This window comes from Dermacentor albipictus, chromosome 1, assembly GCF_038994185.2.
Source record: "Dermacentor albipictus isolate Rhodes 1998 colony chromosome 1, USDA_Dalb.pri_finalv2, whole genome shotgun sequence".
NCBI lineage: Eukaryota > Metazoa > Arthropoda > Arachnida > Ixodida > Ixodidae > Dermacentor > Dermacentor albipictus.
In genome coordinates, this window is record NC_091821.1 from 500,855,645 (window position 1) to 500,882,659 (window position 27,015).

General features: G+C 46.9%; 1 protein-coding gene across 3 annotated transcripts in view; it reads left to right on the forward strand.

Moving 5' to 3' along the window:
• Positions 1-7,112: 7,112 nt before the first annotated feature.
• LOC135909359 (uncharacterized) overlaps positions 7,113-27,015 on the forward strand; it is a 146,242-nt gene continuing 126,339 nt past the window's right edge. For 2 of the 3 annotated variants that reach the window (XM_070532579.1, XM_070532580.1), the window contains exons 1-3: positions 7,113-7,238; positions 7,405-7,583; positions 12,530-12,562. In XM_070532579.1, the coding sequence (XP_070388680.1) occupies positions 7,478-7,583; positions 12,530-12,562 (139 nt within the window). In that variant the 5' untranslated portion in view covers positions 7,113-7,238; positions 7,405-7,477. The remainder of the gene's footprint in view (positions 7,239-7,404; positions 7,584-12,529; positions 12,563-27,015) is intronic. The other variant, XM_070532578.1, reaches the window with a different exon arrangement.

The following is a 27,015-nucleotide window of genomic DNA, read 5'->3' on the forward strand; positions in this document are numbered from 1 at the left end:
TTGGTACCCCAATAAGAGTTCCGCCGGCGACTTTCCATCCTTGACGGGCGTTCGGCAATATCGACATAAAACCCGCGCTATGCGTATTTTGAGGTCTATTCCGGGGTTCTTCTTTAGTCCTTCCTTGAGCGTACGCACAGCTCGTTCGGCTAACCCATTCGACTGTGGATGATAAGGGGCTGTTGTGAGTTGTTGCACATTGTTCCGTGCCAGAAACTCACGAAAAACTTTGCCCACAAATTGTGGTCCGTTATCAGAAACAAATGTTTTTGGAAGGCCGAACCGTGCAAATATTGATCTTAGCGCGTTGGCCGTGGTTTGCGAAGTCGCAGTTTTCATTGGAATGGCTTCCATCCATTTCGTTTCCGAGTCGACGACGACTAAGACCATTTGTCCGTCCAACGGGCCTGCGAAATCTGCGTGCAGCCGGCTCCACCTTTCCCCGGTGGCTGGCCAGGCCAAAGGTATCTGTGCAGGTGGCATCGCTGAAGCCTGCGCACATGTGGAACATGAGTTCACCAGTCGCTCTATGTTGGAATCCAGTCCCGGATACCAAAACAACGTTCTCGCTGTGGTTTTCATGGCTGTCATGCCGGGGTGTGTCTCGTGCAAAAGACGCAACACACGCCTTGCCGCCGCCAGGGGTAGAACAATGCGATGTCCCCAGTACACCAAATTATGGCTGACTGTAAGCTCTGTCCTTCTGTTGAAGTACGGCCGGAGATGCTCATGGCCCTGCGGAAGATATGCCGGCCATCCCTGGGAAATCCATTTTTTAACCTGCAGAAGGCTGGTGTCTCGATTAGTCAGACGTTCAACCTCGCGGGCGCAAAGCGCTGTTTCCTCAAGAGAGTGGGCATACAAAACGTACTCGTCGGCAGCACAGTCCCGCGGCTCCTCCATTACTGGCAAAGGCAACCGACTGAGGGCATCAGCATTGGAATGGTCGCTGCCCTTCCGGTACTGCAATGTGTAGTTGTAGTTGCCAAGAAACAAGGCCCAACGCTGTATTCTTGCGGCCGCCATCGGTGGTATGGCTTTACCTGGATTGAATAAACCAGTAAGAGGCTTGTGGTCTGTTACTAAGACGAACTGATGTCCGTACAGGTAGTCTTTAAACCGGGCGACGCCGAATACCAGTGCCAAAGCTTCTTTTTCTAACTGCGAGTAATTGCGCTCGCTCTTGGTAAGTGTCCTGGACCGGAATCCGATGGGGTAGTCAACACCATTCACGCGGTGCGACAAAACGGCTCCAATGCCTACTGGTGATGCATCACACTCCAGCCGCAGTGGCTTATCCGGGTCGAAGTGAGCCAAAAACTTGGAAGCCACAATTGCCTGCTTAACTTGCTGAAATGCTTTCTCCTGTTCCTGGCTCCATTGCCACTTGACTCCTTTGGATAAGAGAGCATGTAGCGGAGCTAGCATGGTGGCCAGATTGGGCAGGAACTTGCCATAGTAATTTATGAGACCGAGAAAAGCTTTCAGCTCACTCACCGAGGTGGGCTTTGGGGCTTCAACAACGGCTTTGGTATTGTCGTCCTTCGGTCGCAGACCCTTCGCGTCGATACGATGACCGAGAAATGGGACTTCGTCTTGCCGAAACTTGCACTTTCCCTTGTTCAGTCGGAGACCATACTCCCGCAGCCGCTGCAGCACGGCTTTGAGCCTAGAGGAATCATGTTTCTTCTCGGCGATGATAATGTCATCCAGGTACACCTGCACTCCAGGAATATCCCCCAGCAGTCCGTCCATTCGCCTTTGGAATATGGCTGGAGCAGAACTTACGCCAAACGGTAATCTGCTAAAACAAAAGAGACCCTTCTGGGTGTTGAGGACTGTTATCTTCTTTGCTTCCTCATCCAATGGCAACTGGTTGTAGGCTTGACGCAAATCCAAGGTCGTGATTACTTCGCCACTGTTTAACCTAGCAAAAATGTCGTCCACTCGAGGCAACGGGTATTGTTCTACCACAGTGGCCGCATTCACAGTCATACGGATGTCTCCACACAGTCGGAGGGACCCATCGCCCTTCAAAACGGGTACCACAGGGGTTGCCCATTCAGCGGTTTTTACCGGCGTCAAAACGCCTTCCGCGACCAGCTGATCCAATGACTCAGACATCTTATCTCTGAGAGCATAGGGTACAGTACGGGCCTTAAAGAACCGTGGACACGCGTTTTCTTTCAATTGAAATGTGACCGGTGGTCCTTTGCACAGGCCGAGTCCCGGAGCAAACACGTCGGCATATTCGTCAAGCAGCTGTTGCAGACCTGTGCTGGCAGCCTGTATTCCAGCCGATTGCAGATGCGCTACCACATTCGACAACATTGCCACTCCAACTTCATTAAATGCCTTGATGGTGTCTCTGCCGCACAAAGATGGTCCGGAGCGGTCGACCACTATGACAGTACCAGGAATATCTTTCCCGTCGCACGTAGCGGTCATGCTAAGCTGGCCGACAACTGGAAGTTCTCCCAAGAGACAAGAGAGCTTGAGCTGTGAACTCTCCAACGGAGGCCAGAGCCGCTTGTACTTGCGGAACACCGTTACGGAAATGACGCTTACAGGTGACCCCGTGTCCACCAACATAGTGAGCGGAACGTTATTCCAACTGATGTCCTTGTATATAGGCCTAACCTTGCGGATACTGGCTGCGTGATGGAGAACCGCTGTAATCGTGTGCAAGGCGTCGTTGTTGTCCGAGCTTGTGTCCTCTCCGGCTGCCATGGCGTACGAACCCTGGCGCCGTTGTCTTGCTGGATAAGATCCCTGCCGACGGTCACCATTTGTGCTAGACAGGCACATCCGACGTAGATGTCCTCGTTTTCCACACCGGTGGCACACCGCGCGAAGGTGTTTGCACTCGTCCTCAGCATGCGCTTCTCCACACCTTCCACACACGTCGCGTTGTTCCGGCTTGGGACGTCGCTTCGAGGAATGGCTCTCTTGTCGGGCAAAATGTACTTCTGAGTGCGCCGAGTTCATGCTCCTGGCATTTTCAACAGCTCTCTGTGCCGAGACAGCAAAGTCTTCAGCCTCTTCTAAGGTGAGCTTCCGTCGCGTCAGTAAATGGCGCCGAACGTCTTCATCCAGCACTCCGCAAACGATTCGATCCCTCAACATGCGCTCCAATGACGTTCCGAAGTTACACTTCTCAGCTAGGCGTCGAATGTCCGCAATGAAGTCCTGAGCAGCTTCCCCGTCTTGTTGCGAACGCATGAAGAAAGCATAACTTGCAGCGATCTCGTTGACCTCCGGAGCATAGTGATCTTCCAGATACCCGACGATTTCCTCATAGCTCAGTTCAGTCACCTTTTTTGGTTGACACCGGCCCTGCACCACACGCACTGCACTGTCCGTGAGCGAAGCGATGAGAAGCGCTCGCTTCTTCGTTGGGTCCACGATGCTATGAGCCTCAAAGTACGCCTCCAGGCGAACGCGATACGTAGGCCACGTACCTTCTGCATCGGCAAATTCCGGTGGCCGTCCAGCACTCATGCTGACGCGGGTCTTCTCACCTAGCGACGCTAGGCCTCGTCGCCACTGATATGTCGCAATAGGCTTAAAACACTGACATCAGTCAGACATAACGCCGCAAGCACCGCAGCTTTATTGCAGCCTGCGTCCGTGTGTTCCGATGCTGACGTGTGATGATGACCATGGCAGTGCCGATGAAGGCACGATGAAGATGACGATGAAGTTGGCGATACATCACCATTATTGCGTGAACGTTATCAGAGCTGTTCAAACGCAATTTTGTTTTAACAAGGGCCTTCGACGACTACGGCGACTGTGATGTGCCGTCGTGACGATTCGATATTTTTTTCTTCTAAATTTTTGGACGTTCAAATAAGATTGCTAAAATTGCGTCGCAGTGTATGCTGTTAGCGGGCGATTTCGCACTGCTTTTTTTTCGTAATCCAGTGCTTTAATTCATAACACAAACATGACCATATGCCATGCCTTTATTTAATGTGCTTTTTAGCCCTCCCTTTCCATTCCAGTGAACTTGCCAGTGTCTAGCATCAACAAGTTTATGGACCAAACCGTCGTACATTAGCGGGGCAGGAAGCGCAGGCGAACGTCTCAGTGCGCGTTTCCTGCTACTCACCGATCATCGCAGTCCCGGCGCCGCAGCAGAAATATTCCTCGCGTTTGTGCTTGCTGCATACCCGGGTTGTAGCCGATGGCTGTTTGCCGGTTCTAAGTTTTGCGAGCCAAGCTCCACGGAGCTTCTTGTCCTGCGGCTACGCGTGAATAAGCCTGATACCGGGCTCCGTTGCGCACGTCCGGCACTGCGGCACCGAGCAGTAGCCTACCATGCTGCACTCCTCCAAAGGAAGCAACTACCTATTATAGGGATTTCAAATGTTGTCAAGCAGACACCCAAGGCGGTAAAGCCTCACCACTTAATCAGAACCACAGTGCAGGTAAGATTTTAAACTTTCGTTTTCAGCTCGCTTCGGCGCTTCCGAAGCAGACGACACGGCCGCTGTGCCAACGTGATCCCTCATGCCTCGTCACGCCGATGGTGGTGCCAACTTTTCCAGAGGTGGAGCTCGCCCCCATATAGGCAAAAGATGCTGGTGATTTAATTCGCTGTCTTTCCGCGCGCCCAACGCTGAAGGTTACGTAGTTGCCTAGGTTTAAGCAACTACGTAGGAGAGCCCACTGTCACGTCATCTGTCGCGGGTGCCAGGCCGAAAGGTGAGCATGAAAAGGCGAACCGAGAAAGCTGGTGGCTTCATGCGCGCCAGCCGCCCGCGCACCCATTGTTTCAGTGCATTTCGTCTGCTGGGTGTTAGACACGCAGCACGTTTGAAGTGGTAAGAGGAGCCGCTGCTTGAAACGTTAGCTTTAGGTCAAACATGCGCACTCCCCACTGCCGGCGCTTCTCGTCACGCCAGCGTTGTGGCGGCATGTGTTCACTGTCGTCGAGTGCACTGTTCTCATGGGCGTTGTTGTTCATTTAACCAGCGAATGCCTAAGCGAAATTTAGTGCCTGTGAAACTATGGTGCACAATAATTTGTGAGCGCTACCGATGTTTTGCTTCTGCGGCTGAGCTGTGACTGCTTTATTTTATTCTTTAATTTTCAAGAATCGTTTTCGCCTTCACTCCTCCCGCTCTCATTTCTTGGTCAATCCCTTCAATCCCTGGTGCCGCCACTGTTTATACTACGCACGCACCTATCACAGTGATTCGAAGACAAAGAAAAAGAAGAATGAAGGCCAGGGCACGTCTCCAGTCCACCAAGGCAGCTGGAGCACCAAAAAACACCACCAATCAGAGTCCGCTGAGTGTGTACTATACAGCTCTTGACCGTCCGCCATCTCCAGACCACCAGCAGTACCATCGATTGTCACTGTCACCAGATCCGGCAAGTCCTGTGCACACACGCCCTTCAGACCCACTAGGGCGCTCATCAAAGCCGACCGAAGAAAAGTATCCTATTAATCCAGCAGAGTCTGACAAACGCCCGCGGGCTATCACTTGTGACCTATGCGTAGTGGTCTACCTCGTCGTGGTTTTCGCTTTGACGACGGCATTGACAGTCTTCCTAATCACGTCAGCTACGAGGCACCAACCGGAAGAACTTACCACGCTGCGATCGGCAGCTCCGAAGGAAGTGATGCGTAGCATGAACATCTCAGATGCGTTGCGACATTCACGTAATGTCACTGATCAACGCCTACTTACCACCATAGTCATGGGTGATTATGGTGCATCCGTGGCCGAGAGTTAGTGTTCAATACGTCGCTGATAACCACTGAGTCGTGTCGCCCTAATTCATTTATTTGCTGTATCTCGGCAGTTTGATTGCATTCGGAAGAAAACAATGCTTCTAAAGCGTGGATGTGCGCAATGTTTATACATAAAATGGTATGAGTGGCAGTTTCGGTTTTGCTGTATACATAATCTACTAACAAAATAAAGCGAACACAAACACATCAGGTAAGGTAGTGTGCTTTACGGCCTATTAGTATGAATTTGGAAACGGAGGAGGAGCAGGAGGAGTGATGTTGCTAGCTGCAGGCGGACCTAGCCTTGCAAAAGCTGCTAGCAATCACTTCGCTCTAGCACCGCTCATCAAGTTTGGTAGAGGCTGAAGCCCGTGATTGCACATGCATTGAGATAAAATACATATTGCCGTTGCTCAACGGCCTTTGTAACCATACCACATATAGAGCGACAGAGCCCATAACGATTAGCTGCTTGAGCATTATAACGTTTTTTTTTGTCAAAAAGTAAAGCGATCAGACTGTTTTAGTACGCATCGCCTATCAGGTAATGTTATCAACTAACTATAACTTTGAAGATATCCTGTCAAACTTTAGCTTTAGATTTATAAAGTGATACTTAAACAATGAGGAAGCTGACGATGGTGATGCCCGTACAAGCGGTGGCACCTACCCACTCTGGGAGATCGACGAAGATTCGTGGGGCTTTCAGTCAGTCAAGAACTTTATTGAGTTCCTGAGGAAGTTTAATCTGTTGGAGATCGCACGCGGGAGCTACTTGGGTCGAAACCGTAGGCGACGCCCAAGTCGGGACGGGAACGTGGTGACGCTCCGCCAGTTCTTGGGCCCTCTGGACGACCTTGAGTTGGAGTTTGACGTCCGGGCTTTTCAGGGCTTCTTCCCATTCGGGCTCACTAAAGAGAGGGCGCTCTGGTAACGCGATACATTGCGAAAGCATGTGCGAGAATGAGCAATAGAGTTCTGGGCAGTCTGGGCAATTTGCCGAGATATCTGAGTTGTAGTGGCTTAGTAAGCCTCGGGACGGATACGAGTCCATTTGCAGCATTCGAAAGAATGATCTTAAGTATATAAAATGATAGTTTAACAGACAAATCAATGAAAGCACCCTCTCATCAGTCTGGCTGCAATTGCCTGCCAGAGGGCACACGCCTTCCGATCACCACTAGTGGACATGGCAACCATGACTGACAGAATTGCGGGTAGTGTCGTCGTCAAGACGACCGGAGAAATCGTAGCTGTAGAGGGTCTGCCGCTGCTTCTTGGGTTAACAAGTGCGCCGTTGTGAATTCGAAAGACGACAGTTTGACGATGGCGCCATTGAAACGTTGGGTCCCAAGGTGACTGCAGCGCCACGGACGCCTCTCTGAGCAGATAGGCCTGTTGCTCCGAGTCAAATGCTAAATTATAGTAGAGCAGGGAGTGTGGTCGACAGGACCGCAGTGCAGCCTGCTGTCGAGCTCAAGAATGGAATCAGGTGAATTCGCTTGAGCAACAAAACGTATTTTTGCTTGGTAATTTGATTTTGTCTAGGGAGTTTGCATAACTGGATTTTGCGTTCAGTTTTTAAAGCATCTCTTCGGACGTTTTCTTTTGTATTTGCTTTCGCATGCTCCACTCTATTTTCGGCTACTTCCTTGTAGTGGGCGTCGGTCACTTTTCGCAAGGACAACCACAAACCGGTGAACTGGAAGTGTTCAGGGACTTCACACCAGCATGGATAATCCGTTGGTAGTGAGAGCGCCGTTGGCTACACCGCGTCAAGCGCCGCCCGCGCCGATGCCCGGCATGGCCCCGGCTGCAGCGCAACGGCCGCGACCCGGTATGCGTGTTTGACTGCTCTCGCATTTGTGACGTGGCGAGAAATGCTGCCTCTTGCAGGCTTCGTTTTGCCGCAGTTCACAGGCAGCGCCATTTTACGTTCGTTCAAGCGAACAGAGCGAAGAAATCGTAAAGCGCGATGTGGCACTTCGGGAAAGGAGCAGACAGAATTGATCGGTTTTCGCTCTTGTTCAGCGTATGTCCTCGCGTACGCCACTGTACAGGCTCACGCGTTAGCGGCCGAAGCACGACTTTGCATATACACGGGAATTCTTCGCAGACAACAGCACTACAAACGAAAATTATTCTCAGAGAGTATCATGGCCGTGAAGGGCAAGTATGGCAGTCATCAAAAACCTTTGTGATACCTCGGTCACCACTGTGACTCGTGTTAAACTTATACGCACAGCGCACACAATGACGAGCAATGAAATGGAGAATGGTATAGCGTCGCACCCGAAGTTGCCCGATGGAGGGGCACATAACGTCTGGGAAGACAACGCAGTGAGGTTGGCGTAGACGCGCTTCTTCCGGGTGAGAGGTTCTGGTCAACGTAGCGTTTATTCGGCTTAAATATCATTTCAAGGACACGTTGCATCGCTCCGTTGGGGGTACACAGGTGGCGTGATCGCGCCTCACTAGCCTTCTGAATTCATACCAACGCGCAGACATGGAGGTCGCGGGTCCATCATGCAGACATTAAAAATAACAATGGTAGCGAGTGCTAATTATGACACCAGAGGAAAGCACGACACAACAAATGGCATGCAGATACAGAGCTGTCTGAAGTAAAGAAATTATTGGCACTACACGTGACTTCACTATATGTTATTCTTTATATGTCTATTCTTGTTTGTTTTCTCGGTGCTTTTTTTAAAGATACAACTGCGCATGTTCGCTTTAAGCGTAGTGCACATAAATCCTTTAGTTGTGTGTCAGTTGTGTGAGGGTCATTCTTTTTTTTGCATCTCATCACTGTGTGCGCTGTGCGTGCAGAAGATCATTATTCCCCAACTACACCAGGTCACCCCCCTAGCAAGTTGCGTTAAGCATATTTAGTGGTGACAATTCGCGGGTGCCAAAGCAACCACAGACCCTAGGATCACTGTTGGACACCTTGATGCATGTCACATTTCGCCAACGAGGAAGGAAAGGGGTGCCATTCTGAACATTCTGAAATTCTGTAGGGTGGCACTTGACGCAACCAGTGACAAGGCCATCGCCGAACACTGAGCAATTAGAGCTGACAAGGGACAAATTCGACAACATGGAAGGAATCGACGATGTCCTGAATGTCACCCTAGGAGAGATCGATGCGCAACGCGATTAAAGTCCAATGATTCGGCCTAACACTTGATCATGACGTCAGAACGCGTACGGTAAGTGTTAGTGCTCCCGGTCCATTTACGCTCTGCAGGCAGAGCAGCCGAACAAGTGCGCACCGATTAAAAACTACAGGGAACCAAACATTGTTGGCCAATGGGCCGAGACTCAGAGGTCACGTATTGGGCGGACTTCTCGAGGGAGAAAGCCAGGCAATAACTTGGTTGAAGAAGAAAGTATATATATATATATATATATATATATATATATATATATATATATATATATATATATATATATATATATATATATATATATATATATATATATATATATATATATATATATATATATATATATGTATATATATATACAACAAGCATTGACACCATGGACAACATAGGGGAAATTACTTGTGCTTAATAAATGAAATAAGGAAACGATAAATTAATGGAAGTTAAAGTGGATGAAAAAACAACTTGCCGCAGGTGGGAACCGAACCTACAACCTTCGCATTTCGCGAAGGTTGTGGGTTCACGTTCTCGTGACGCCTGCGCAAAAAGGACGTTCCACGACCACCGCCTTGGTCTGTGAGTGGTGGCACTGGCTAACACTCCCAGGGTTCTACTAGGCACATAAATACCCAAGAAAGAGGATGGGGAAACGGCGCAGCTGTAGCTCAATTGGTACAGCATCGCACGCGAAATGCGAAGGTTGTGGGTTTGGTTCCCACCTGCGGCAAGTTGTTCTTTCATCCACTTTAATTTTCATTAAGTTATCGTTTCTTTATTGCATTTATTAGGCACAAGTAATTTCCCCTATGCTGTCCTTGGTGGCTATGTTTGTTGGCCTGATATATATATATATATATATATATATATATATATATATATATATATATATATATATATATATATATATATATATATATATATAAAGAGAGAGAGAGCGACGGAGAGTTTCTCTAAGCTTTAGCAAGCTACGCAAATTTTTGTCGGAGATATTCACATACACGCAAGCTGTAGAAGTAACAGACACAAGGGAAATTCTACCCGCAGACTTTTCGCAGTTCAAGCAACTCGATCGCAGTGGGCAGTTACTTGGGCTGTTTTGATATTGCGCAGGCTTTCTTTATGATGCCGAAAGAGTGAGTCCACAATATACACGTAAATGCTACTGAATCGGAACGTTTCCGAGGACACTCTAGAACTTTCTCCTTGGGTGCGTTTCATAACCTTTCATATCTCAGAAATTTGAAATAATTTTTACTAGTTATGCAACTCAACGTAAGGCTAAAGGTGTGTGATTTTTTGAGTGACAAGGCGATCAAAATGCTTTCATTCGTGCCCTCTTGTAGCTCATCGGCACCTTATTAAAGGGGCCATGAACCACTTCTTTAGAAATGAAGAAAGGCATTCGAAGTGAAAAATAAAGGCCATTTCAGAAATACTTTGCTGCAAGAAAGTGCTTCAATACGTTCAGCAGAAGCGGAGTTAACCCCAATCAAACACGGCATCCGCTGTGCTCTCTCTCGTTCCTTTCTTCAATGCCTTGCAGTCTGGAGGCTACGGTGTGGCGTGGCGTGGCCTAAAACGCTCCGCCTTCTAAATGTCGCCGTGGCGCGCAGTTCAAGTTTGGTTTTGGATGTAAACGTAGACGCCACGACTTCCGCCTTTGGTGCTTACGACGCTCTAAACGTAAGCCAAACGCGGTCGTCCTGAAGGAGCCGCAGTGCGCTTAGCCAATGTACTCGCAGCAGCAGCCCGCAGCGGCCGCGGTATCTACGCCATGTAGCCGACCGCAGTTTGATGTCAGCTATCGGTCAACAGCAGCTGTCAAAGGGAATGACGAAATAGAGCGTCCGATGACAAAATAAAGCGTCCTGAAGAGAGTGAGGACAGGGCCTTCTGTTGAGAAAGCGTTTGGGAGAAAGGTGACTTCGCGATCAGCTTGCGAGCTCCATGCACCGCGTACCACACAAAAACTTGGCTAAACATAGGGAAGGCGGGAGATGGAAACTTAAGACTATCCACCAAGCGAGAACAAGGCGAAAGCAGAAGCCAACGTTTCGACAAGTTGACTTGTCTTCTTCAAGGCGGCCGGACTATGTTACCTCACCAAGCCCGAGGGGTGGTTTAGAGCCCGTTTAAATCTTGGCTAAATTTAATAGGGACATCCTGAATACGTCACTTCGAATGTTAACAGTTAATGCGACTTTGTCGACAACTTGGCCTTTCTGCTGTTCTCAGTGTCCGTTCCAATAAGTAGAAGTCTAACCGACCATTGCTACTTCACACACTTCAGCTATTTTCTACAATCAACTGAGCTATAGTGATCAGTTTTGCGTCCAACATGTTAGGTGCAAAACTGCACTCAAGAGAAGTGTATTGGTGCGCAGTTGTCTCCACATGTCGTAATATGTGACCTTTCTTTTTGTAAGGGCGAGTCAAGTTAGCTTGTTTTACAGCTCTAAGTGTACACGTCTTAAATGAGTCAGTGCGCCTTCTGCATTGCTCAACGAAAATAGATAGCCAGTGCAGGCTTCATATACTGCCTGTACATATGATGAATTTATTGTTTACAAGGGCGGTGACGCTGTGAAGCCTCAATAATGAAGTGAGGGGGAGCTCTCTAGGCATGCATTAATCGTAATGCCCGCTCCGACCCGCCGACAGTCAAGGCGAATTATCTGATGAATAGTTGATTATAAGCACAACTTATATATGGTGTTTCATGTATATTGAGCCAAACTGTCAAAATATGGATATACTACGTAGCTGGACCTAACCAAGGTAATGTTGTTTGCGTCGCTTGGGGATACTCAGATTATATTTTTAAATTCCACCTAACTGAATAATAAGTCATAATTAATTAACATACTTTTCGCTTATTATTAATATATGAAAAGTGGCAATCATAAAATTTTAGAGCAACATGAGAAACTGCAGATACAGCTTTCTGTTTCTCAATACGTGCTGCATAAAAGTTTGTTTCACGAATACATGCAAAATTGCCGCATGACTGGACACTCGAGGCACATTGCGTGTATTCGCAGAATTATTTCATGCTCGGAAAAACAATTTTATGTAGCACGTACTGAGCAACAGAAAGCTGTATTGGGAGTTTTTCATGTTGCTCTACAATTTTCTCATTGGCACTTTTCGTCAAATGATACTAATATATATATATTGTAACCCGCAGTTACAACAGCCGTTTCTACGAAAACTAATTTATGCTGGGCGAACCTGTGCCCGTCAACAAAAACCGACTGAACGCTCAACAACAACAAAAGCGTCCCTCGAGCTTCGCTCCTTCGAACGTCGTTCGCCTCTTTGTCGCCTCCTGTCGCGTGACAATCTTGCGATTCTCGCGCACGACATATGTCGGTCGGCTTTTGCTTCTCGCAATGCTGGCGGCGATGTATATATATATATATATATATATATATATCGAGGTGGCGGCAAACAGCATTACCTTGGTTCGGTCCAGCTACGAGGCATTTAGTTATGTTGAAATTTCGACTCCAGTTACGGGAAACCCCGCACCCTGCACGTGCACCCTGCATGTGACTTTAAGCGAATTACGATCTCATCAATGTTTTCACACTTCTTTTCTTCCCTTCAGTCTCGGAGACCATGGCGTGGACAGGATACACCGGTAAGAGGGCCTCGGCACCAGGCTATTATAAAGTTCCCGAAAGAACTTATTTTGGTGTGTCAAAAATTGTTGGACGTCTTCGTCGACTAGCCTTTCTCGCTTTGAACTCATGCTTCAAAGTCTATTTAGCGAAGTGATGACGACGCTCGAATTGTTCCGTTAAATCGGGAATTTCTTAAAATGGAAAAAGGAATTTTTCGGTCTTTAGAAATCTAAAACTGTAACGTAGCGACACGCAAAGGCTACCGTGGCATTGTACTTGTCGCGCATCCAGGCCACTGTCGCTAAACCATGACATAATTAAAGCATCCACCGCAGCCACGGCCAAGGCGATGTTCAGTCGGCTGTTGCATGGGGCGGCGTGCAGCCTCGTCAAATTGAAGCTAGCAATGCGACCATGGCGCCTAGGTCTTTTAACGCGATAGCTGTAGAGTGCACGCACGAAAAAGAAACCGTCTGTGTCAAAATTAAAAACAAATCACCGCTTTCTTACTCATTATTTCAGGAAAAACCTCGTTAAATCAAGTCCGGCGAAGTTTGTCTCGTTAATTCGGGTAGATGATAGCATTGAGTCCTATAGGTACCTGCCGGAGAATGTAAATTTCCTCGTTAGATGGGGAACTTCATAAAATCTGGTTTCGGTAGATCGAGTTTCAACTGTATTGGGATACTTTTTTTCTTGGCGCCAGTGCCACAGAGGCCCGCAATTGCTTTCCCTTAACCAGACAGGCGGTAAAACATGTTTAGTTTATTCCTGAAGGCGTTTAATAATGTAGTTTTTGTTAACGTTCATTTGTCGTAAACGAGTTAGAAATGACAACTGATGATTCCCCTAATCGCGAGCACTGTTCGTTTTGCAAGTGTTATGGTTAGGAGCGATTGAAATTTACGGGACAACAGCAGGTCAGACCGGCAACAAACCCTTCGCAAACACGAGAATAGCAATAGTGTCGGCATGACAGGACAGAGCAGCGAACTACAATAAAGAATCTTCTGATGGCGCGAATGTGTCCTGAAATACAACAAGAACGTATAAAGAATTCGGACGTTACCCCCCAAAATCTTGCTGTCAAATGTTTCGACTAGGAAAGAAATTACTTGACCATTTAAAAGCAAGAAAGCTCGAGGAAGTCCAAGACATTTCTAGTGCATTTATGCAACGATTACCAGGCGAGTACAAAATACAGCGTCAGTAACCGAGCCCCTCCACTCACTTTTTTTCCACCTCCACGCAATCTGCCGATTCCCGACTTCGTGAGCCATGATGCGATCGCTCTGCTGCGGATATTTTGGCGCACTGCTCCTCATCAGGGTCCACGTAAAGAAAGAGATCATCTGTGAAAATACTGGACACTTGTGTAAAAGCCCAACCAGTGTAATTTATACCTAACCATGACGTCAGACATCGTGCAACTGCCCTGGCGTCTCTATGTTTGGGCACAGCGTCAGCAGAGGCGTTTCAATAAATTTTGCCGCCAAAGGCAAAATCACATTAATGCGACACTGTACACTTCGACACTGAAGCTATGCGAGTATATCGCAAAATGCAAATGCCACTTTTTGGCACATTAGTAGATTTGGTCGGATAAACATTGCACACAGAGTTCTCGTACCATTATGTTATTCCGTGAACATATAGCCATATAATGGTCGAGTGACTAAAAATGAAAAATAAATCCAGTTTGCGCATAACAGAAATGCTGTATACGCCTTGAAACAAGGAAACAACACATAAAAACGTCTTCAGCAAATCTACTATGAAAAAGCATGCGGGATTGGCGAAAGTGGGTATAGAACAGTATTAATATTAAGCATCAACATCAAGGCTGAAGCCTCGCATAATACGAAATTCAAAAGAATATAACAATAGAATATTAGGTTATACAAATCAATAAACAAGTTGCAAGCTTCGGCGACAACGATTAAAGACCAGACTTGAAGTTTGACATGCACGTGTTTATATGGAGGCGCGGCAAACAGTTAAATTCGGGACAAGCCACAAGATGTTCAACGAAACTGAACTTTGCGGGCTTTTGCAGAAACAGTCTTTCTGGGTATCGGAAAAGTCTCTTTCAGCCACAAGCTTCTGCTCCACGGATACCATTGCAAATTCCATTAATTCGTCCTGCGACAATGCTGCACGGAAGCAGCTTTTCATAATTTTCAGGTTTGAGAAGCTCGTTTCTACAGACGTGACTGATTGGCAAAGTTAACAGGATTCGGAGTGCGACGGTGATATTCGTAGCAAAGCCATATTTGACGACGTAATCGAGTACTTAGGTGACCGACACGCCTTGTTTAATGATCCCAGAAAGCACTGTGAGCTCGTTCCAAAGTTCTAATCTATTGATATCACCTGGCCCGTCCTCATCAGTTAGAAGCCCGTCAAGTTTCAAATACAACGCCAAGAGCACTTTTTGATGTGGTTTACGAACAGTGAGAGCCAGTTTTTCTTATTTAAATGAAAATAAAAGAAAGAGATGGAGTCACCTTATAATGGTGACGGCTACTCCTTTTCTCATAGCGGAAACAACAATATAACGAATGTGTAAGAAAACGAGAAGGAATGAAATCACTTCATACGGTCAGAAATCAACAGCGAAATTCTATACGCCCATGAACATAACAATATCAGAGTCAAACGCAAGTTGCACCACAATGAGTTCGTAAGCAAAGTCACAAACACACACAAACGGCCGCGATGTAGACTTCGAAGAGCCAATAAACAGGTGAGGAAAGACACACAGTGTTAAAATAATTCACGCACAGAATACAAAAAATGGTGTAACATGTAATATACAAGCATTAATAATTACAAATAATAGAAGACCGTTATAGTAACATCGTGTGATTATTCAGTGCAATACCTAGTACTTGTTGAGGATGCCTGTTTCTTCATAAAAATGTTCAAGTGCGTTCAATGCTTTACGCTCTGCTATTTTCGATGGCCATGGGCCCAGCAATTTTGCGAGTACGAAAGGCCGGTGAGAATTGATGGAGTGTAGCTCTTGTTCTAGCTGCCATCCTTGCATCTCGTATATGGGGTATTCCAGGATTACATGGCCAACATTCTCATCGTCGTGGCCACAGCAGCAAGCCGGGGAAAGAACTCATTTGATGCGATATACGAAATGTTTGGTGTATGCTGTGCCAAGGCGCAGTCGATGAATGAGTGTCCCGGTACGTTTAGAAAGTTGTACATCCTGCTGGTATTTGAGTTGAGGGTCCACTTCATTAAGAATTGATTCCTTAGTGTTTTTATGAAACCATGTTGACGTGCACAAGTCTTTCTTTAGTACTCTCAATATCCGTTTTGTGCCCGTTGGTGATAAAAGAGATGAGTTCAATTTTTGCTTCTTTATGGGCGATTTTGCCAACGAGTCCGTTAGTTCATAGCCTCCTATACCAACATGGCCCAGGACCCATTGTAATATCACTTCATGTTTCCTTTCATTAGCGTTAGTTAAACTGTTCAGTACTGCGTATGTTATTCGTGCGTGTGGTTGGCTGTCATCAATATGTTCAAGACATGCTAAAGCTGATAAGGATTCCGTGCAAACTATCCAGTTTGTTGGTGTCTCATATGTTTTGATAAAATGATTGGCTTGGAGAATTGCCACTAATTCCGCTATTGTTGGCGACGACGTGCGTCCCAGTCGACAAGCGTACTGCACCTCTAAGGACGGTAGAACATAAGCTGCAGTCGCACTTTCTTTGATTACAGGACCGTGCGTGTAGACCTGAATATATTCCTGGTACTTGTCAAATAGGTGATGTAACGCGAATTGTTTTGCTGCTAATGTGGAAACGTCGCTCTTATTTTTAAGCCCTTGGATGTAAGTTTCTATTTACGGCGCTTGGAGAAGCCATGCAATGTGGGCAGCAGAGGTCTGAGTGCCGAAAAAGTGATCATGGGAGACGTGATTTATGCTCTTGAAACATGGCGTGCCTCTGTGCACTCGGACGATTCTCTATCAGAGAGAGAAAGGGGTGTGCAGAATGCTGAGTAGAAATTCTGGAGAGGTCGGCATGTTTCCAGGCGGCGAATCATCGTGAAATGCGGTTCCCGCGCTTCTACAATAGTGAGGTGACTGGAAGTAGCTTGCGGGACTCCTAGGCACACTTGTAAACTCCCAGCCTGCTACAGCTGTAGCATATGGAGGGACGTCGCAGATAATTTGTGCAATATAGCAGCGGAGTAAGCAATTCTCTGACGCACAAGTGCTGAGTGGACGTGAAGCAGGGATGCCGTTGTTCCACCCCACTTCGCGCCTGCAATTCTGCGGAGAAGATTTATAACACAACTTTGTCCTCCAGGGTGGTCAAATGATGAGTCCACTAAGGCTGGTGGTCTGAAATTACGCCGAGAAAACGATGTTTCCGAACCAGCTCGATCTCATGGCCATCTGTTGAAAGACCACAATTTCTAACCTTTTCTTGTGAAAGGGAAAACCGCTGATTTGGCATAAGATATCTTCAGGCCCCGTTTTCTTAAATAATCACCTATTGCGTTCAAAGCTTCCTGCAGTCGATGCGTGACAACTTCTATAGAGACTTGATCGATGTCATTGCAGATGTCACCAGCATACATAGATATGTTTATGTCTGCTGGAAGTACTGCTGGTAAACCTGATAATGTGGCACTGAAGAAAAGTGGACCTGATATACTTCCTTGCGAAACTCCTTTATTTACGGTGTATGCGTCGCTTTGTCCATCATTTGTATATATATACATCTTTGTCTTTCGAGAAGTTAGCGTTCTAGTTGAGAACTTGGTTATGCACTCTGAGAGTTGAGAGTACAAGCAGAACATGAAGGTGACTGACCGAGTCAGAGGCCTTCTTAATATCAATAAACGCAGCAGCAGCAATGTTCCCACAGCTAATCTCGTGGCCAACAAACGTTACCAAGTCAAAGATGCAGTCCATTGTACATGTACGCTTTCTGAAGCCAGCCATTTGGTCTTGTAGACAGCTGCTGGATTCTATCCGCCATTGCATCTAATATCAATCATTCTTTCCATGACCTTTGAAACACAGCTCGTTAAACTAACGGGACAGAAGGAGTCAAGAGGCAGTACCGTTTTGCCAGGTTTTAGCAATGGAACTACGTTAACGATCCTCCAGTTCACAGGAACATGTGCTTCAACCCACATCTTGTTGGAGAGGTGTAGGCGAGTGGGCCTGCCTGTTGGGCCAAGGTTTTTCAAGGTGCAATAAGAGATGTTGTCAGGACCAATCGATAATCTTTGGCGTGTCTTCGAGAGAGCGTGCTGCAGTCGTTTTAGAGAGAACAGAATATCCAACTGGGCAAGGTAAATTGCAAGCATTTTCAATCTGTCGTTGCACCGAAAAGATAGGTTGATCTTGAATTGATACAGCATTTGCGAAATTTACAATTGTTGCGCAGAACGTGTTTGTAATTTCGCGTTCAGATAAGCCAAGAGCTGTAGCAAGGCTTTTGAAGGGACTGCATTGTGATACCGGATGACCAAGGGCGTTTATTAATCTCCAGATTTTCGGCAAGGGAATGAAGGGGGTAAGTGACGTACAGAACTCACGCCACCGTTGCTGTCCCAGTTTTTGCATGTCACGGTTAGATTTTTCGTGTGCAGCTTGACTTTCTTGATGATCGTCAAGCCATCCGTAACGACGAAACCGGCGCTCTGCTCTCCGTCTAACGGCTCGAAGTCGTTCATATTCTGCGTCGACACTGCATTGTCCTTCCGGAACAGTTGTTTATCGCATAGCCCTGCAGTATTTACTTAGTACCGATCACATTTACTTGGTTAAGTGCCACAGAATGATATTCTCGATATAGTTGCCAATTAGTAGGTATAGTTACCCTGGGCAATCTTGCCGGATGCATAAAGCGATGCGCTGTGAGAATTGGGTAGTGGTCACTACCGCGTGTGTAATTATCTCTGCACCAAATATTACCGCGCGTAAGGTCAGGAGAAGCTATAGTAAGATCAAGACAACTAGCGTAATTGTAGCCTCTTAAAAATGTAATCGATCTATCATTAAGCACAATAAGGCCGCATGAGTCTGTAGCCTTTTCTAATGACCTGCGTCTAGAATCAGTGTGGCTACTGCCCCAGGTAACGTTATGAACATTGAAGTCCCCGCAGAATAGGAGTGGTCCTTGAATTCTTTGAAACAAGTGCATGAAAGTTGACTCAGCAATGCGCGATGCTGGTTGCATGTAAGCGCAAACAGTGGTCACTAGCAGCTTTTCAAACCGAACTTTACAGGCAACGAACTCAGGCACATCAGAGTTCGAGGAGAAGAGAAGACAGGAATGTAGAGCGCGTCTGACACATAACATATTTCGGCTAGGGTTCGGAGTTCGTGAAGATGAGTATGTTACGTAGTTTGAGAGACGGAAATTACGGTCTGCACCGGCTTCGTTAAGACACGACGGGAAACCTCTATTGCGAAACAAGCTTTCTGAAGTCCGCACTCCTAGATCGAATGTGATTTGCATTCCCTTGAAATATGGTTGTGTTTCAAAAACAGTTATCCATTTGGAGAGCCATTATGCTAAGTTGTAAGCTACTTTTGTAGTACCAGCGGTCCTAACGAAAAAACAGCGCTCACCTCTGGAAGGTTGTTTGCCAAAGAAAACGCCCGCAGAATTGCTTCGGATGCAACAGAGAGCACAGATGTCACCATATGCTGCTCAGATGATTTTGCTTCCCGTGAGACATACGCAGGTGCTTGTCTTCTCAAAAGGACGATTGCCTGCTGAGACTCATGTTGGTGGCCGGCAACACTTGGCCACGTCTTTCCTTGGCTGTCTTTCCTGCTTGGTTGACCTTTCATCTCCTATAAACCATTCGCCACAATCGCGTACGCTTTCTTGCGCTCTGCTGATTGTAATGGAGGAGCTGCTTTCTCTGGGTTAACAGCATCTAAGTACGGAGGAGGCGAGCCTTGTTTCGGGTGTTGTGTTCTTCTGTCTGCTCATACCTAGCTGTCGCAGAGTTAATTGCTGCCTCTGAAATAGATTATAAGAAGCCCATGAGGAATTTAATTTCCAAATCAGCTAGAGGTGCATCGTTTCCTCCACATGCAAACTGTCTCAACTTTTTTTTAAGATGAACAGAGGACGCGCTCGGGAAAAGAGGTTCAACTTCCAGCTTTGATGCCAGCTCCCTTGCTTCTCCCAGTGCCTCGTAGAAGCCTTCGTCAGATTGGTACCTCATAACAAAACAACGTACGCTTTTCACGGCAGTGCCACTTTAGGCTCTGAAATACCCTGCTAACTAAACCTATTGCTTGAGTATTATTAACCATATCACAACGGTGCACACGAATTTGAACTTCTTCATGGATAGATGGATGAACGGAAAAAACTTCACTGAGTACTCCTAAGATACGCGATTATTGCGCAGCGGGCCGTTCCCACGTTGGAACGGGCAGGCCGAGACTGGCTGCCGCATCGTGGGCTCTCTGGACCGACTAGGTTTGGTCCCCGTAATCAGGGCTTCGCAGTGAAGTATTCTATCTTGACTGGTCTGCTTGATCTGTGCTTCCTAACGATGGGCACAGCCAGAGCACGTTCTTTAAGTTAGCTGAATTGCCGCACTGAGGGCAGGTATTGCTAGTATACGTGTCTGGATCGATCGAAAGTAATAACAATTGGTTGGGGTATATCCCCTTTTGCAAAAGTCTGAGGATGATTGTCTGCGCTTTCGTCAGTTCTTTGTGTGGGAGAGGATAGACACTCCAACTAAGGCAAAAGTGTTGCGTGACCTCGTTGTACGCGGTGAGACAATCTCTATTTTACGGTAACGTGGGCTGGGGGGATTCTCCATGGGCACAGAACATGAGACGTGCTTTGGAGTGGGCGAGCTCATTTAGGTTGGTGAGCCCCTCTTCAAAGGACCCCATGTGTGCTGGAAACCACGTTTGCGTATGTGGGCTGATCACTTTGCCCTTGAGAATACAGTGGGCTTCCTTGCTGATGGAGCCGAAGGAGAGGCTCGAACGGCGGCTGGGGGGGGGGAGAGAAAGCAAGGACAGGAAAGGCAGGGAGGTCAACCAGAAGAGTATCCGGTTTGCTACCCTACACTGGGGGTGGAGGAAAGGGGAATAGAAAGAAGAAGAAAGGGAGAGAGTAAGCACAGAGTACGTGTGGGAGGGACGCTATGCACAAGGACACTATAAACGGCCTCTTAAACCGGTGTACCTCAAGTATTGCAGTAATGCATGATTCGCTTTTCTTGCCAGTGAGGGGGGGAGTCTCTAAAAACGTTTCGACGTTGTCTGTCAAGTAACCTGATGGCTATGACAACTTGCTCGGCCACCCCTGAGGAGGTGCACTCGACTGACGCTACGTAGATTGTTCCCGCGTGGTCAACTGAGACGGCCGTGTATCTTCAACTATCTCCGTAGCGGGCGGCTTCGACAAAACAGTTTTCTTTATGGTTCTCTTTGACCTTACGAAGAAGGGCCAAGGCGCTGGCTCGTCTTCTTCCGACTTTGCGCCGTGGGTGCACATTGCGCGGCATGGAGGAGATGGTGATTTTTTTCTCGTTGATTCCTGGAGAGGCCGCGGAAGTAGCTCTCGATCGTCATTGGTGGAATGCCCATGTCAGCGTGTAATTGCCGACTGGCCGTCGTTCCCGAGAGCCTGGCGATCTGCACCCTTCACCGCTGCAGACAAAACGTCTGCTTGATACCTCGCCATGACTTCTAAAGTGCGATTGTCCGAAATGTGTACGAGAGTGTCATAATGACAGGTATACTTCTTTATCTTTATCGGGTGACCACGTTTCCCCGCGCCTGACAATTGTTATCGTACAGCGCAGGACGCGCCTGCATACATCAGAAGTTCCTCGAAAGTTATCGATAGGTCTATCCGCTGTCTGTTGTCACCGAACCTTACGTAATCTGATTTCATCGCGCTACGCGAGTATTGTGGAATTTTCTGAAAGACACGCGGGCACCAGCAATCACTATGGAGCCTTCGATGACTGATTATAAGATGTGACTCGCTTGACCCGCTGATGAGATTACGACGATCGCCGACTGTGTTCGACGCTATCGTTGTGCTTTAAGTGTAGCCTGTCTTTGAGGCCACAAGTTCGCCCAATAAAAGTCAGTTTCGTCTTTCACAGTATTGTTTCTGTGTTCTTTACGTTCACTACCACGTGGCACGCTTTCCATCAACATCATTCCAGAAAGAACGAGTAGCATCCGCTTTGCTGGACCATCTTGCCCCGGAGAGAGGCTTCACCATGAGGTTGCTCGCGTGGCTTTCAAAATATACTAACGATGAACCGAGTATGAAACGAATACTTACATTTTCTGAACAACAACAAAAATAAAACAAAAGAAAGGAGACGGCGTCAGGGCAGCACACAGCCGCATGTTTCTCGATCAGGCTCAAAGAATGAGAGTTACGAGGAACACAGCAGGCTGTTTGCGGCTGCAGAACTGGTTTTTCAACTCCTGAGTGTGTGCCTTTTATGTTGGAACCGTTCTCCTATCCCAATCAGTGCATGTCAGCAAGTTGAATTTCCAGCCTTTCCAGCTCTGAAAAAATTTCTTCTGCCAAAGGGAATAGTGCGGCCGCGGCCGAAGTAGAGGCGCCACACGCCGCGAAGATGTCATGGCCGCGTCACGGTAACGCCTCCCTAATCATCATCATCATCATCATCACCATCAGCCCAGTTACGCCCACTGCAGCGCAAAGGCTTCTCCCATACTTCTCCAACTACCCCGGTCATGTACTAATTGTGGCCATGTTGTCCCTGCAAACGTCTTAATGTCATCCGCCCACCTAACTTTCTGCCGCCCCCTGCTTCGCTTCCCTCCCTTGGAATACAGTCCGTAACCCTTAATGACCATCGGTTATCTTCCCTCCTCATTACATGTCCGGCCCATGCCCATTTCTTGTTCTTGATTTCAACTAAGATGTCATTTACTCGCGTTTGTTCCCTCACCCAATCTGCTCTTTTCTTATCCCTTAACGTTACACCTATCATTCTTCTTTCCATAGCTCGTTGCGTCGTCCTCAATTTGAGTAGAACTCTTTTCGTAAGCCTCCAGGTTTCTGCCTCGTAGGTGAGTACTGGTAAGACACAGCTATTATGTACTTTTCGCTTGAGGGATAATGGCAACCTGCTGTACATGATTTGAGAATGCCTGCCAAACGCACCCCAGCCCATTCTTATTCTTCTGGTTATTTCAGTCTCATGATCCGGATCCGTGGTCACTACCTGCCCTAAGTAGATGTATTCCCTTACCACTTCCAGTGCCTCGCTACCTATCGTAAACTGCTGTTTTCTTCTGAGACTGTTAAACATTACTTTAGTTTTCTGCAGAATAATTTTCAGACCCACCCTTCTGCTTTGCCTCTCCAGGTCAGTGAGCATGCATTGCAATTGGTCTCCTGAGTTACTAAGCAAGGCAATATCATCAGCGAATCGCAAGTTGCTAAGGTATTCTCTATCAACTTTTATCCCCCATTCTTCCCACTCCAGGTCTCTGAATACCTCCTGTAAACATGCGGTGAATAGCATTGGAGAGATCGTATCTCCCTGTCTGACGCCTTTCTTTATTGGGATCTTGTTGCTTTCTTTATGGAGGACTACGGTGGCTGTCGAGCCGCTATAGATATCTTCCAGTATTTTTACATATGGCTCATCTACACCCTGATTCCGTAATGCCTCCACGACTGCTGAGGTTTCAACTGAATCAAACGCTTTCTCGTAATCAATGAAAGCTAGATATAAGGGTTAGTTATATTCTGCACATTTTTCTATCACCTGATTGATAGTGTGAATATGGTCTATTGTTGAGTAGCCTTTACGGAATCCTGCCTGGTCCTTTGGTTGACAGAAGTCTAAGGTGTTCCTGATTCTATTTGCGATTACCTTAGTAAATACTTTGTAGGCAATGGACAGTATGCTTATCGGTTTATAATTTTTCAAGTCATTGGCGTACCCTTTCTTATGGATTAGGATTATGTTAGCGTTCTTCCAAGATTCCGGTACGCTCGAGGTTATGAGGCATTGCGTATACAGGGTGGCCAGTTTCTCTAGAACAATCTGACCACCATCCTTCAACAAATCTGCTGTTACCTGATCCTCCCCAGCTGCCTTCCCCCTTTGCATAGCTCCTAAGGCTTTCTTTACTTCTTCTGGCGTTACCTGCGGGATTTCGAATTCCTCTAGGCTATTCTCTCTTCCACCATCGTCGTGGGTGCCACTGGTACTATATAAATCTCTGTAGAACTCCTCAGCCACTTGAACTATCTCATCCATATTAGTAACGATATTGCCGGCTCTGTCTCTCAACGCACACATCTGATTCTTGCCTATTCCTAGTTTCTTCTTCACTGTTTTTAGGCTTCCTCCGTTCCTGAGAGCCTCTTCAATTTTATCCATATTATAGTTCCTGATGTCCGCTGTCTTACGCTTGTTGATTAACTTAGAAAGTTCTGCCAGTTCTATTCTAGCTGTAGGGTTAGAGGCTTTCATACATTGGCGTTTCTTTATCAGATCTTTTGTCTCCTGTGATAGCTTACTCGTTTCCTGTCTAACGGCGTTACCACCGACTTCTATTGCGCACTCCTTAATGATGCCCATGAGATTGTCGTTCATTGCTTCAACACTAAGGTCCTCTTCCTGAGTTAAAGCCGAATACCTGTTCTGTAGCTTGATCCGGAATTCCTCTAGTTTCGCTCTTACCGCTAACTCATTGATTGGCTTCTTGTGTACCAGTTTCTTCCGTTCCCTCTCCAAGTCTAGGCTAATTCGAGTTCTTACCATCCTGTGGTCACTGCAGCGTACCTTGCCGAGCACGTCTACATCTTGTATGATGCCAGGGTTCGCGCAGAGTATGAAGTCGATTTCATTTCTAGTCTCACCATTCGGGCTCCTCCACGTCTACTTTCGACTAAGTCGCTTGCGGAAAAAGGTATTCATTATCCGCATACTTTTCTGTTCTGCAAACTCTACTAATAACTCTCCTCTGCTATTCCTAGAGCCTATGCCATATTCCCCCACTGACTTGTCTCCAGCCTGCTTCTTGCCTACCCTGGCATTGAAGTCGCCCATCAATATAGTGTATTTTGTTTTGACTTTACCCATCGCCGATTCCACGTCTTCATAAAAGATTTCGACTTCCTGGTCATCATGACTGCATGTAGGGGCATAGACTTGTACCACCTTCAATTTGTGCCTCTTATTAAGTTTCACAAAAAGACCTGCCACCCTCTCATTAAGGCTATAGAATTCCTGTATGTTACCAGCTATTTCCTTATTAATCAGGAATCCGACTCCCTAGTTGTCGTCTCTCCGCTAAGCCCCGGTAGCACAGTACGTAGGTGCCCGCTTTTTAGCACAGTATATGCTTCTTTTGTCCTCCTAAACTCACTGAGCCCTATTATATCCCATTTACTACCCTCTAATTCCTCCAATAACACTGCTAGACTCGCCTCACTAGGTGAAGTTCTAAAGTTAAACGTTGCCAGGTTCAGATTACAATGGCGGCCTGTCCGGAGCCAGGTATTCTTAGCCCCCTCTGCAGCGTCACAGATCCGACCACCGCCGTGGTCAGTTGCTTCGCGGCTGCTGGGGACTGAGGGCCGGGGTTTGATTGTTGTATTCATATGGGAGGTTGTGGCCAAGTACTGCACCAGGGTGGCCAATCTTGCTCTGGTGAGAGAGTGCGTTACCGGTTCTGGTCTCCGGGATCAGGCCGCACTCCAGGCCTGTTTGTGCAATTTTCTCAACACACGGTTTTTTTTTGTATTTTCCGGTGGAGAATAGCGCGGCACCGTGGTTTGAACAACGGTCCTTTTGCACGGGAGACGGATACTCCACCGTCCCCGCAATGCCTCCCTAATAGGGGAAGGCTAACCGTTCTGCAGGCATTCACAACAAAGTTTTTTCACTCACTCACTCACTGCTAGGTCAGCTCCAGTGGAATTGTGCACATGTAGGAACCCAGTGAACATCTCTTCTATTTTTACTTTACCGCTTCTTGCGCCTTTGTAAATAATTGAAACGAAATCAGGTTGTCATGCTCATCTGCTCCATACACCTAGCACTAGTAGTGCCGCCTGCTACTATGTCGTAGTATCTGGCTGCTCTCCGCGACCCCAAGACCTATTTGTAACTTCCATTGAAGCTAGACTAATTGAGTAACGTTTCCCAAGTAGTCTGCACGTGTTTCCGAATTCTGAACCAGGTGAGCATGCTCCCTTATGGAGGGGTCAAATACTGCAAACATGCCTACTAGTTTAGATAAGTCATCATTGGCCTTTTCATACAACCTATTGTCGCATCCCCTGAAATCTAGACTGTGTTGACCGAGGAACTTAACGACGGCTAGAAGATCTGGGAAAATATTCAACCGATGTTGTTTTTCTGCAGACATCAGTTTCTGCTGTGCAGGTCAAGCGTCGCTTGCTGTTGAGCTGATTGGGCGAGCTCGATCTATTGTCGATCCAAAGTGCTGTTCAGATAGACAGTTGGGCGAGTTGGTACGGTAACATGATTTTGGCTTCTAGCGCGAAGTGAAACACGGAAACAGAAAGGAGCAGAAAGGAGACAGAAAGAGACACAGAAATGAGCGCTCTTCCTGTCTGCTCCTTTCTGTGTCCGTGTTTCACTTCGCGCTAGAAGCCAAAATCATGTTGCTGTTCGGAGTTTACACGTTGTGATAGGTAGCTGGATAGGTTCTTCCAGTCATTGAAACCAGACGATGTGATAGCAGTTGTCCCTGCTTGATAAAACAACTTGCAGCACGAACAGAAAACTTTCTTCTTTACAGTATGTTGTGATAGGTAGCTGGATAGGTTCCAGTCATTGAAACCAGACGATGTGATAGCAGTTGTCCCTGCTGCATAAAACAACTTGCAGCACGAACAGAAAGCTTTTTTCTTTACAGTATACTGTAACCAGCTTATAGTAAAACACGTTATTAAAACAGATAATCGTAATGCAATGCACCAACTGGCCCAACAACGTGTTTTGCTAGAATACCTTTATCATACAGTGGGCCCTTCTAGTAAAACACGTGGTTGGGCTAGCTGGTGCATTGCGTGACGATTATTTAACATCAGTATTGCGAACACAAGGACCACTGGACTTAGGCAAAGATAGATGTCAGATACCTTGGAAGATATAAGGTGCATGCGGCCTTTGGAATATATGAGTTGTTCCTTGACGGCTGGTAGTGATAAACTGATTGTGCGATGGTCATGCGACAGAGTGTCCTTTATAAATTAGAGCCCGTTCTGTCGAATAAACAGTTGGTAGTCCAGCGTCTTTGATGTCTTCTTGTGTTTTCTGTGGGCGTCTTTTTTGTTTGGCTTGTTTTTTCTTAATTTAGTTAAAGCAAGCAGCTTCCGTCTGACACGGAACCATTTTAAAACACGTTTGAAATGCACGGCTGTGAAACATCGGCTGAGATTTTTGTACTATTTTTAGTGTA